This window comes from Notolabrus celidotus, chromosome 10 (assembly GCF_009762535.1).
Source record: "Notolabrus celidotus isolate fNotCel1 chromosome 10, fNotCel1.pri, whole genome shotgun sequence".
NCBI lineage: Eukaryota > Metazoa > Chordata > Actinopteri > Labriformes > Labridae > Notolabrus > Notolabrus celidotus.
Window position 1 is genome coordinate 31,675,990 of NC_048281.1, and position 13,117 is coordinate 31,689,106.

The 13,117-nt window shown below is 41.7% G+C and overlaps 1 protein-coding gene across 3 annotated transcripts in view; it reads right to left on the reverse strand.

Moving 5' to 3' along the window:
* Positions 1-13,117, reverse strand: part of LOC117820210 (radixin) — a 118,218-nt gene continuing 105,101 nt past the window's right edge. For all 3 annotated transcript variants that reach the window (XM_034693923.1, XM_034693922.1, XM_034693924.1), the window contains 7 exons: positions 12,778-12,874; positions 12,527-12,690; positions 12,076-12,206; positions 8,461-8,621; positions 4,348-4,440; positions 3,984-4,193; positions 1-1,074 (listed from right to left, as the gene is read on the reverse strand). In XM_034693923.1, coding sequence (XP_034549814.1) covers positions 910-1,074; positions 3,984-4,193; positions 4,348-4,440; positions 8,461-8,621; positions 12,076-12,206; positions 12,527-12,690; positions 12,778-12,874 — 1,021 coding nt within the window. In that variant the 3' untranslated portion in view covers positions 1-909. The remainder of the gene's footprint in view (positions 1,075-3,983; positions 4,194-4,347; positions 4,441-8,460; positions 8,622-12,075; positions 12,207-12,526; positions 12,691-12,777; positions 12,875-13,117) is intronic.

Sequence of the window (13,117 nt, forward strand, 5' to 3'; positions counted from 1 at the left end):
AGCAGTTTGTATAAATCCGTCTTTACTGCGGTCCTACCTCAGTCAGGACTCCTCACATCAAAAGTGTAGCTGCATATTTGGAAATATAAAGTCATTCTTTATTGTGGGGCAGAACACAGACTTAAACAAATACCAATATGGATGGAGAGGATCAGCACAGTGAGAATGTAAAACAAGCAGATTTAGTTTCTAAATGTGTTTGCTCACAACTCTCAGAGGGAGTGTTTGCAGAGTAATGGCTGTTCAAGATCTCAAAAGTCCATGCCAGCAGAAGTTCTGTTAACTTTCCCAACACAAGATGAAAAACGTAAAACTAGACGGGAATAAATGAGACAAATAAGGCGTTTTCTTTTTTAAAACAAGTTGTTTAAATTGATCAACTGATGACAAAAGAAGTAAAATAAGGAACAGATATTAAAGCTTTACAGACAAGCGTGCCAGCAACATCAACAAGCTACAAATGGCCCTTTTTATTTTGTTGAATAAAAGCACAATATCAACCAATTCAGTTCAGTCTCTCATTAGGTCTAACAGTCCTGTCATTGCTTAATTATCATACATGCAAGCTTTAAAACTGTCAGTACTGCAGGAGGGAGAGGTCCACGCTTGACAGGATACGTTGCTTGCTATTTTTCTGACATATTAAAAGATGTGTGCTTTTTCATTGGGTTGGGGGGGCGGAGCTCTAAAAAGCAGGTAACGGTGTGATTGGCCAACCGCTGCTAGGGAGAGCTTTGGCGAGGCTGAAGCTACAAAGCCTGATAGCCGGTCTTTCTCCTGGATTGAAAAATAAGCAGGAGCTCCTCGGGTGGCAGCAGGATTTTGGGCTTTACGAGGAAAGAGAGGCGTTGACATGGCATCAAGACTAACTGTCTCTTTTCATCATTTTTGTCCACCCTTTCTCCCGGCTCACATGGACTCGAACTCGTCGATGCGTTGCTTGGTGTTGCCCTGGCGGATCTGGCGCAGGGTTTTGTACTTGTCCCTGCCCGCTCGGACGTTCTCGGCGTGCAGCATGTCGTTCTGTGTTTTCTTGGTGTCATCACGAGCCTCGGCTAATTCTGAACTCAGAGCCTGGTGGAGGAGAGAGAGATGGAGAGAGGGGGTGATGAGAGACAGCAAAACACAACATCACACCTGACCATTATGATCGTCTATGAAACATCTATTAATGGGGTCCAAATTATATGAGGGCTGCCTAAAGGCCTATTTATGGTCTACATCTGCTATGTGTACTGGGAGCAGTGCTTCTAGTGCTGGTTTTAGTTGTTGGCCTTGAATGCAGCCTCTCAAAAGTAGGTAAACTCCTCCCCTGGTCCGGCCCCTTAATCAGGTGAACCATATATAAAGCACCTGTGGCAACATGGCTGCCTCTCTGTCTAGTTTGCCTGCTGGTTGCCACATGCTCCTTGTACTGAGGTAGGTTAAAGCATAGACATATAAAGAGTAGACGCCGCATCCACCTCTACTACCTATTGGCGCTGACGAGCCGTGGGGCCTCCATCACCCACTCCACTCAGTGTAATCTGTTTGGCAGGTGCAATTAAGTGCTGAATACTAAACTGATTTTCATGCAGGGTTTTTTTTTCTGCAGACTTCATACATGTAGGTTTGATACATGACACATGGTTCGGTGTATTTTAATATTCCTAGTGGGCTTAGCAGTAATAGAATATTCTGATATGTGATATATGTGATGCATCATGATAGGTATTTTGCTGCACAGTGCTCTGGCATCTTGAAGTCTCTGCTGCTTCAGTTTACGTTTGCAGGTAGGATCATGGGTAGGATGACCGGACCAATATGGCGGCCGTATTTCTTGCGCCCCCAGCAGCCAATGCGGCGTCTACTCTTTATGTCCATGGGTTAAAAATCCAAAGGATTATTCCATGCTTGTTTTTAAGTAATTTTGCATTTACTTAAAGCTAACAAAGTTTAATTTTGTACTGGAATAGCCCCGTCTGCCTCTCTGCCTCAGGTAATCCGGTATCTGGTTTGATAAGGTTTGTTTTGTTCAAAGATTGTTAATTTCTGAGATGTGGAAATATTTTAAAGGATCCATTTTATGAACAAGCGCTGTGCATTGTGGGAAAACGGTACGCGAGGGAGACTGGTCCGATGCATACTGAGAAATCTCCTGAATCAGTAATACATCCGGGGAGTTTTGGCATACTGCAGATTTTGCTCTTGTTCACTTACTACATACTGAATTTTGACCAAATCAGTACGTACTGCTAGTATAGTAGGCGGTTTTGAAAACAGCCCATGTTTGTTGTTACAGACTTTTGTCTCTTCTTCTCTGGTGTAACTTTTGACTCAGTGTGGTGCCCTCTAGTGGATGCATTGTTTGTAGACATAAAGGACACATGGGAGTATGTGACCGATATCTTTTAGTAATTTTTAAATCATTAGTTTTTTTTTAACCCCTGATTATACCCGTTTTAACTGAATTTGTGTTAACATTACTTTTTAATGGTTTTAATAATAGTAATTTTATTTGGAGAGCAATTTTCAAAAACCAAGTTACAAAGTGCTTCACATGGGCAGCAAAATGAAACAGGCAGTTAATAAAAACACACGTCAAGATAAAGGAATAAAACATATATTTTAAAAGACATAAAATTCCCCCTAAAATAACTCTCAAAGGAATACAATTATTTTAAAATATGTTTATTAAGACTGTTAAAATAAAATAGAATTCAGATAAAATCTGGGAAAGGCTGATTTATACTTCTGTGTCGAATCGACGGCGTACCCTACGCCGTAGGTCCGCGTAGCTCCCGTACCTACGCAGAGGCCTACACACGTAGCTGACGTGCACCTCCTCCAAAATGTAACTACGCGTAGAGCCGACGCAGACCGCAAGCTCTGTGATTGGTCCGCTCGACGGCTTTGTCTTTCCCGCATTCACAGCACTTCCGGGGTCCCGGACATCGGCCACACATCGGCCGTGTATTTCATCTCCTCCTCTCTATTCTTCATGTAATCATGTCTGTATGATAAACAGCAACATGTATCATCTGTAGATTAACAGAACACGCTCTGAATCGATGTGGAAAAGTAAACAGAGATCGTAGCGGGACCGGAAGCAGGCGACCGGCTATCAGAGAGACCGCACTGCCCTCAGAAGTTTCGGCGGAGAATTGCTGCAAGACACGGACACACCGACGCACAAGTATGTGGGGCTCATGTCCGCGTCAGCCCCTGCTGCGTAGGGGCGACGCAGAAGTATAAATCAGCCTGAAGGCTGTGTGATAAAAGTGTGTTTTTAAGAAGGGATTTAAATGAACTCACTGACTCAGAAGACCTTTCATTACTTTTTAATGGTCTGTTTTTAATTGATCATTCTTTAAAGGTGTTATCTTTTATTTGCTTGTCATTTTAATGTTTCTTTTATATGCTCAATGTCATTGTGAATGAGGAGTTTGCTCTCAAGGATTTTTGAGTTTAAGTAAATATAATTCATATTGTTTTCAAATATAAAGGAAGCATAAGTTAGTGTTTGGATGGCATGCTTGTAAGAAAAAAACCTTTAGCTATGCTGATGCATTTAACCAACAAGTACATCTGCTTACTTTTTTTGTGAGAGCATCACTGTCTGAGATGTTGACTAATACATAAACAGTGTTTGTAAGAATTCATAGCAAAATATTCACCTCCTATATAATCAAACAAGGCGTTAATTTAAACACTAAAAGATGTTTCATATCTTAAGTTCTTGTTGACGCCAGGCAAGAGGCACCGTGTGTTGTTTCATCTGTTAATTCTTATTTCTGTTGTTCTTACTAAGTTTAGACTGCCAGCTTAGATCTGTGTTCCAGACTGACTCATGACAGCACAGATATGTGAGAAGTGTGATTTCAGAAGTTCCCACTGAAGCCACGCCTGAATGATCTGATGTAATGGGCAAATCTGATGCCTGCAGTCTGAACAAAGCCTAAGATTAACTTCATATTTCTAAACTCCTGTGTTTCCTGCTCTACCTGTAGCTGTTTCTTGACGCGTTCGTTCTTCTGAGCCTCAGTGATGCGTTCCTCTTCGCTGCGGTTACTGCTGACGCCGTCACTCAGCAGCTCAGCGCTCGCCTCGGCATTCGTTTCATCCTCTTCGTCGTGTTCTTGAGCCGGCGGTGACGTCATGGCTGACTTCAGCTCCTCCCGGGTTTTCTCCAGGTCATCTTGTGCTGACAGAGCCTGGAAAAAACACACACATGGGTTCTTATAGAGAGAGAGACAGGAAGCTGATGGACAGATGCACAAACATTTGCCACTGAAATGCCTCTTGTGTAACCAAGTTGAGAACAATCCATCACACACACTTCCAAGTTGTATTCAGGAGAAACATTACCTTGTGTTGCCACTCTGTAGCCTCGTCTTCTTTTTTCCTCTTGGCCTCCTCCAGCAGAGCGATTTTGGCTGTGAACTCTGCCAACTCAGCAGCCTGTAGAAAATAACAAGAGCCAGTGTGAAGTTACTAAAGTGAAAACAGTCCCATAACCCTGAACCCTGAAGGTGTTTGTAAGATTGTGTCTGAAAACCCTGATCCAGAACAACAGAACTCTGCTGACTTTGTGTTTCTGTCACACAACTGATGTCTGAATCCTGAGATGAACTTCTGTCAAGACTGAACATAATCCTACACTTAAAGACCAGTTTTGGGGGCGCCAGACTATCCTGAATTCATTTTGAATATACTAAATGAGACAAATGTGGTATCAATGGAAAACTGAGAATGTCCACTGTAACTCAGTTTTTAAAGCTTGTTGATACGATTAGCGGTTCAAAAGTTATCAAACATTTAAAAACAAGTAGCCGTCGGTGGCTGTCTAGGTCTCTGAGGGTTAACCTGACTCCTCTGGTTCTATATTGATCAAAGGTGTTGCCCAGATGTCTTTGAGGTTAACACACAGGTGCAAAGAGAAAGCAGTTGATCTAAGTGTGTCATTCTTCATCCAGAAGCCTCCACACAGGATGTGGAAGGACAGAGGAGCGGTTTTGTGGCTTTGCAATATGTGACAAAAACTTTGTAGAATAACAAAGTTGATCAGGGTGTGACTGTGTTTACTGCTCATCAGGGTCAGACAGCTTTTAGCTTCTACACTCCTCAACAGTAGAAGAAGCTGCTATAATACCTTGATCTTATATATCTTATGAACAGGGCCTTATAAATAAACCTGCCTTGCCTTGAATGACTAAATGAGTTCAATAAAGAATATTTAATATTTCTGCAATACTTCAGGCTGAAAGGGAACACCTAAAATATAAATTAATGATGCTACAGAAACCTTAAATCAAAATTTGCCCTTTTGGCTGATGCAGAATCACCAAACTTAAAAAGTAAACATGAAGAGGAATGGTTAAACATATGTAAGATGCAGTCCTCAACCTCAAGCTCAGATCTTTTTTTTACAGAAAAGCTTTTATTGTGTGATTTTATTTAATTTGAACTCTTTTTAAGGGTCTGTTTTATCAGCTTGCATGCTTTTTAGTTTTCATTTCATTTAATTTTTTATCACTCTGTTTTGCACTTCTTCTTGTTTTTATTGCCACCTGAGAAGCACTTTGTTACCTGTATTGAAAAATGCAATGTAAATAAAGTATTATCTTTGGGGAGAATTTACCTTGGAAAACACTTTGAGGTTTTTTATAGAGATTTTTTTTAACAGATCTGAGCATGCTCAGTGCTGGAGGATGTGTGTTCATCAGCTGCTCAGTTTCACATATTTTGGGAATGTCCTAAAATCACATCTTACTGGGTCGATGTAGTGAACGTGATCAGATCTATGATCACCTCAGAGCTTGATTTTAGATTCAGGGTCATATACTTTGGAAATGTACCAACTGGGCTTAAAAGGCAGGACAGGTATTTATTACAGATACTATTAGCTGGTAGTAAAAAAAGCCATGAAATGCACCCAAACAGACTCCACCCTCTATGTATTTAATCTTTTTTTGCTTCTCCCTCATTCAATATCTTTTCTTTTCAACTGAGTTATTATTCTTTATTTAATGACAATAACTCTGTTCTAAATTACCAGGATTCCATCTCCCACTTTACATCATGGTGCACGGACAATCACCTTCAGCTGAACATTTCAAAAACAAAAGAACTGGTCATTCACTCCTCCAGCACTCACAGCCCGGCTCACAACCCCATCCACATCAACAATCAAGCAGTCGAAATAGTGGATCACTTCAAATATCTCGGACTCACCCTGGACAATAAACTCAACTTTGATCAACACACCGCTGACATTCACAAACGCTGCCAACAAAGACTCTCTGCCATCCGCAAACTCAAATACACTTTCTGTCGCCCCCCCACCTTCTACTGTTACTGTACCAAAGCATCATCCAACCCATTCTCCTCTACTGTTCCCCCTGCTACTACAACATGCTAACTGTCTCCAACAAAAACAAACTCATACGCACCACAAACACTGCCACCAAAATCATCCGCCTCCCCACACCCAACCTGTCTGACCTCAACAACAGAGCCATCATACGCAGAGCACGGACTATAACACTGGACCCCCAACACCCCCTCTACTCGGTCTTCACACTACTCCCCTCCGGTCGCAGATACAGATCCCCTTACTGTAGGCGAGCCCGGTTTGGCAGAAGCTTCGTCCCATCGGCCATAGCACTGCTAAACAGAATGCCACTGTAATGTGTTCGGTGTGTTCATATGTGTCTGGTGTGTATATTTGTGGGATGCGGGGCACCATTGCTGTGAGGCTGGGTGGATGTTTATGGTTATTGTGTTCATACATGTATTCCTGTACAGACGGTGGCAACAAATCTCCTTATTAAGGACAAATAAAGATCTATCTATCTATCTATCTATCTATCTATCTATCTATCTATTTCTTTATTTTTTTCATCCGCTTTGGTTTTAGAGCTATTTTACTTATTGATTACTCTTATTATAATATATTGCCACATTACTACTCTTATTGATTGCTAATATTATTATTATTATTATAATTATAATCTTTCTTTCTTTTTTGTTCTCTCTGTTTTGTTTTTGTGTTTTATTTTATTTTATTTTTCTTGCTTTTGTTTTGTTTTGGGTTCCTTTTCCCCCCCTCTCTTCTCTTCTGTTTTCTCTCTTCAAAAGTGTATAAATTTGTCCTTCCTGTCTTACTCCCCTCTATCTGTCTTTCCAGACCCAACTCAGTCGAGGCATGATGGCTGTCTAACATGAGTCTGGTTCTGCCTGAGGTTTCTGCCTGTTAAAAGGAAGTTTTTCCTCACCACTGTAACTAGCTAAATACTGCGACGTGCAATGCTCATGATGGATTAAGGTGGGGTCAGACTGAGTCTTACCCTGTCTTGGTGTTGGGTCTCTGTTCATAATTTGACATAGTGTGGTCTAGACCTCCTATGTTTGTAAAAGCGTCTTGAGATAACGTTTGTTGTGATTTGGCGCTATACAAATAAAGATTGATTGATTGATTGATTGATGTTATGCAATGTTTGTAAGTCTGCATCGACTACATGTTTATACACTAACTTGTGAATTATAAAATAAAATAAAGAAGTAAAAAAGCCATAACCAGGAAATAGCTCAATAAAGAATCCCCAACAATCACTGACTGGAAATAAATTATCCAAGAAATGTATTGTATGAAACAACTGACTTTCTCTCTCAGACATGCAACGAAAAAAGGTGAAACATTCTGGAAGAACTGGACAAGTTATATGAACATGTAACAAAGTCTATGTTTTCATATGTTCTGCTGTGGAAAGGGCCTTGTTTGTGCCTCCTGTGGTCAATCTTGAACTGACAGGACCTTAAAGCTGCTGTGAGGAACTTTTGCTTTGTATCGATTCTGGCGCCCCCTTGTGGACAAAGTGATACCTCTTATCTCTTGTCCTATACATGCAAAAGTAGTGTTTTCAAGAAAAATCTCATCCTGTTGTCTAAATAGTCAACTTTATCAGGCAATGTGATTATTTTCCATGAAAACAGTCAAATAAAGGCTGTTTCTGAAGCGAGATGTCCATAATCTGGTCTGACACCTACCCCCCTCAGGGCGGTTTCAGGCATTAAAAATGACCACAGAGAAGGTGTCAGTGTTGCTGCTGATGGTCTTGTTTGTTATTGAAGGTCATAAAGAGGCATCAGTATCATTTTCAGTCTGTTTCTCAGCCAGTTCAAAACTCCTCACAGGGCCTTTAAGGACTCTAAAGAAATCCTTGGACACTTAAGAACTGGACATGCATGCTGTTGAATAACACAGCTCGCCACCCCACTATTTGTTTGTTTGTTTTTCTCCTCTCTGTCCTTTATTATGGTGTATCATGTCAAGCATTTTACCTCACTCATGATGACCCCATCTGTCTTGTGTTTTCAGTATTGTTTATAAAATATTTGTTACAAAACAACAAAAATAAAGTTTTTAAAAAAAGTAAGCATGGAGTTGTGAGCGTCAGGTTATCATGTTGCTGTAGGTACCAGCTGTTCCTGGTTCTTCATCTGGTCTGCCGCCTGCTGAGCCAGCGCTGCCTTGGCCTCCTCGGCCGTCTGCCTCTCCTTCTCCAGCCGCTCGGCCTCCTCCTTCGCCCGCTTCCTCTCCTGCTCCAGCTCCAGAGCTTTACGAGTCTGCTCCTCCAGCTCTGCAGGCACAGACGTTAAAATATATGAGCACCACTTCATGATAATGATGAGAGACGATGTAAGAATGCTGATGCGTCTTTTTTATCATCCTAAAGCGAACGTTTCACCTGTTTCTCTGCTACTTAAGGCATCCTGAAAATGTCCTCTTTATTTAAACATCATTTAAGAACGGGAACATTTATGTAACCGCAGAGTTTGTAATTACAGAGAAGAAGCAGATTTTATTCAGCAACATAAAAAAGCCGCCTTCTGTTCCCTGACAGCGCTCCTCCCTGTCTCCTCCACTGTATGCAAATCCAGAGCAGCAGGAGAATGCATGTTTGGTTGTTCCATCTTTGGAGCCCACGTGTTTGTCTTTGTCTGACCTTTATATGACACCAGCGCTCCTGTTTAAATCATTTGTCCAAAAACCAGGTGAACCAGCTGCAGTGTGTGAGCCTCAAACACTGAGCTGCTCCCACACAGTCATTAGAAGAGCTTTGAGAAATGCAAATAAGGACTTACAGCACAGGTTCTCAGCTTGGAGGCTGGAATTGTTAATATAAAGCATAATACTCCAGGCTGTGTTTGTTTACAGTTTGGTGCAGAGTTAAGGTTGTGACCTTTGTTTTATTCTGGTTTAAAGAAACTTAAATTTAGTTTCAATCGATGAAAGAAGGAAAGTGTTTGGATGATGAACCATGTCTTTACACAAGCAGCTGAACAACAGCTCTAAAATGATCAATAAATCATTAAAATCAGACATTATCACATTATAAATAAAGATTTAGAATATAAGTAGATATTTAATATCAACATTGGTTCCCTATTTAGGATTATGGTCATTTACAGCTTTGATTCTGTGTCCTAAATAAGTCAGAGGTTTTATTTCAGCCTGTAGAGGAACCAGAGAGAACAGTTTTTAAATACTCAACAGAGGAATCATTCTACAGAGCCCCACGAGGTAATGATTACAATTGCAATCATTTATAATTTATTTATCATCACTCTCTCTCTCTTCATCTCCCTTTATCCCTCTTTCCAACCCCAACTCGTCTGAGGTAATGTAAAAAGCAGCTGTCATGTCTCTCAGTACGCAGGTGCAGAGTGATCCAGTTCCAGCCTTAAGTTATCATGAACCTCTCCTTTAGAATCATCTACCAGTCAGGGTCCAGGAGGCAGACACCCTCTCTACTTTTAAGAGTAGGCTTCAAACTTTCCTTTTTTAAAAAGCTTATAGTTAGAGCTGGATCAGGCTTGGAACAGCTCTTAGTTATGCTGCTATAGGTTTAGACAGCCTGGGGAACTGACACACTGGGATCCTATCTCACCCCTCTCTCGGCATATCACTTACTTTAACTCTCCCTGTCCCCATAACAGTCTCAGCAGATGTATGTCTAACATGAGTCTGGTCCTGCTGGAGGTTTCTGCCTGTTAAAGGAAGTTTGTCCTTGCCACTGTAACTTGCTAAATGCTGCAAAGTGCTCTGCTCATGGTGGATTAAGATGAGATCAGACTGAGTCCTGTCTGTAAGGTAGGACTGGATCTTATCCTGTCTTGAGATTGGGTCTTTGTTAATAATAGAACATAGAGTACGGTGTAGACCTGCTCTGTTTGGAAAGAGTCTTCAGATATCATTTGTTGTGATTTGGCGCTATATAAATAAAGACTGATGGATTTATCATTAAATGCTAATATTTGACAGTAATGTTCTTTTCCCATTAGGTGAATACTTATAATGTGTTTGTATAAGCGTTACACTGGGACCGGTATGTTTTGTGTAACATAAGCGCCCTCTGCTGGGCAAAACTGAAGGGTGCACCTCCATAGATCTCCAAATATAACATCAGATACTTTTGTGATTTTGTTGATTTGCTATAGAGTAAAAGTGTCTCACCTCTTAATGCTTTACCAGATAGATCACAACGACTACACTGATGCATTGGTGTAGCAACACTACCCCACAGTTAGCCAAATGACCTCTTTCTGTTAAAGCATGTTCTTTAGCTTATTACGATTACAAAGGTGGCTGTGAGAGACCTAGTAGGCTTCTGCTGTCAGAATAAACGTTGCATCGGCACAAAATGTGAATGTCTAGTTGATCATACATGGCGGGAGACAGCATAGACAAATGCTTTCAGAACAACCTTATTGTGAGCACATGAAAACAACTTGTGTGCATAAGAAAAAAAAAGGACACAGGACTTCCAGCGCTCTAACAAAGATAAGTGAGCATTCGATTTCTCACTAGAATTCCTGGTTAAACCAAATAATGTAATGAATACAAGGAGAACTGTAAGTGATAGAAATGTAGATAAAAGCTCAGAGGTAACCAGGTCAATCTGGACTCACATCCTTAAACATCTCTATTAAAGCTAGGGTTGGTAGTCTTGGAAAACCAGCATGAATTTGAATGTAGCTTTTCCTCATGACTCCGTCTAACCCCTTCCCTCCTCCCTCAGAGCTCCTCCAAAACGACGCCCCCCCCGCTCACATGCACGAGCGCCGCTGATTCTCGACCGTATGATCGTGACTGATTCAAAACCGGTCCTCACCAAAACATTATCATAGTGAAAGTTAAAAACACAAACAAACATGGCTGCTGTTAGTACTCACAACTGTCATGCTAGCATTATCCAGTTGTACTGGTGAGACGATATCAGGAGAAAAGTTATAACACATATATAACACTGTAACAGCTCTACTGTTTGTTAAACATGTTCAGTGTAGATGTTCTTAATTCCTACAGTGTTGACGGTCAGTGAAGGCATCAGGAGAGGTGTAGAGTGTGTGAGCGGGAGAGAGGAGAGACAAGAGGAGAAGTTCTTCATTCATTCAAACATTGATTGTTGTTTTGTTGGTTGTCGTGATCACGGCCGACAGTGACCGGTTATTAAAGCTCAACATGTTCACGAATCGGCTCGCCATCACTACAGCGTCCGGACGGACGCTACAGTACATATACATTTCTGTAGGACTTACTGAACGTCATTAATTATTCTGCTTGTTGGTGAGAGCTTTTTAGACTCTGATCCGGACTACAGTCCTGAGCAAAGCACCTCATCAGGTCAGAGGGGACAGGCCCGAGGACGAGCGAGAGGGGCAGTAAATAGAGTCAGGGGAAGCAGAGGCAGGAGACGGGGACTCGGAGGAGTGCACACCGGGGAAATGTACGCGCAGGAGGAGGGCAGAACAGCTGGACGGGATTTGATTGGTTTAAAATTTGGGGAGCCAAAAACGGTGATTGGTTGGTGTTTTCCCAGGTTTACTCCGGCTGTAGATAGCAGCTTTTTTCACTCTTTTTTAAGAACACATCATGTATTGATTGCCATCAGGACATAAAGATCATTTTAACCAGTATAACAAAAAGTGTATCTAAATCTGATTACCAACCCCAGCTTTAAAACCTCAGTTTGATCCTGACCATCATGAAAAGCCCGGAGTGTTCACAGTTTGATGCCGGTGCAGTCGTACCTTTCTGAGCTCTGTGTGTCTGCTCCTCGATCTGCCTCAGCCGCTCGATCAGTTCGTCCTTCTCTCTCTCTATCCGCTCCTTCTCCTTCTCTGCATGCTCGCGCTTCTTCTTCTCGTTCTCCAGCTGTGCTCTGTCAAAGTGTCACAGAAAACAACCATCAGGGTTACTCATCTGTTACTCAGAGTTATACACAGTGGATGTTTTCTTCAAGAAAACCTCCAGATGGTTTGTTTTGAATCCGCTCTTAGGAAGTCTGTTTTCAAAGGCTGATTTCTGACAGTGAATAAGGTTAGTGTGTGTCTGTGTGCATGTAAATCTACTAATATGCCAGAGAGTTTAACTGACAAGAGAAAGAAAATAAAGCACATTGGATCAGTGGAGGAACTTGACTATCTCGGTTTAGAGGAATAAAAAACAGACACTAAAGAGATAAAGCAGTGAGTCCTGTACCTCTCCATCTGTTTGTGGTGCTTCTCCTCTCTGGCCTGAGCCTTCATCTGCTGCACCTCGATGGTGTCCGGCTTCCTCCTCCTCATGTACAGCTCGTGGTTTCCCATACACAACGCCAGGATGCGCTTGTTGATCCGCAACCGAGGGGCGTAGAACACAAAGTCCTGGTGGAGGTGAAGAAGATGGATACACTGAATGAGAAATGATCCTTTTAGAAGATACAGTCAACAATACATGATGTTAACACTTACTGGAGCTTTTTTATCGATGGGCTTGATGACAAACTTTTTGTCGTTGAAAGAAATGTTCCTGATCTCACTCCAGGGGAAGCCGATCTTTGGTGACAACCTGAAGAAACACAAGGAAGATATTAAAAGGTTGATGCATCAGCACTCCTTAAAATCACTAACGACCTCCTTGTGGCAGCTGATTCTGGACTCCTCACCATCCTCATCCTCCTCGATCTAAGTGCAGCCTTCGATACCATCTGTCACATCACCCTCCTCACTAGGCTATCCTCCATTGGTATCACCCACACTCCGTTAGACTGGTTCACATCTTACCTTTCTGGCCGCACACAGTTCACTCAGC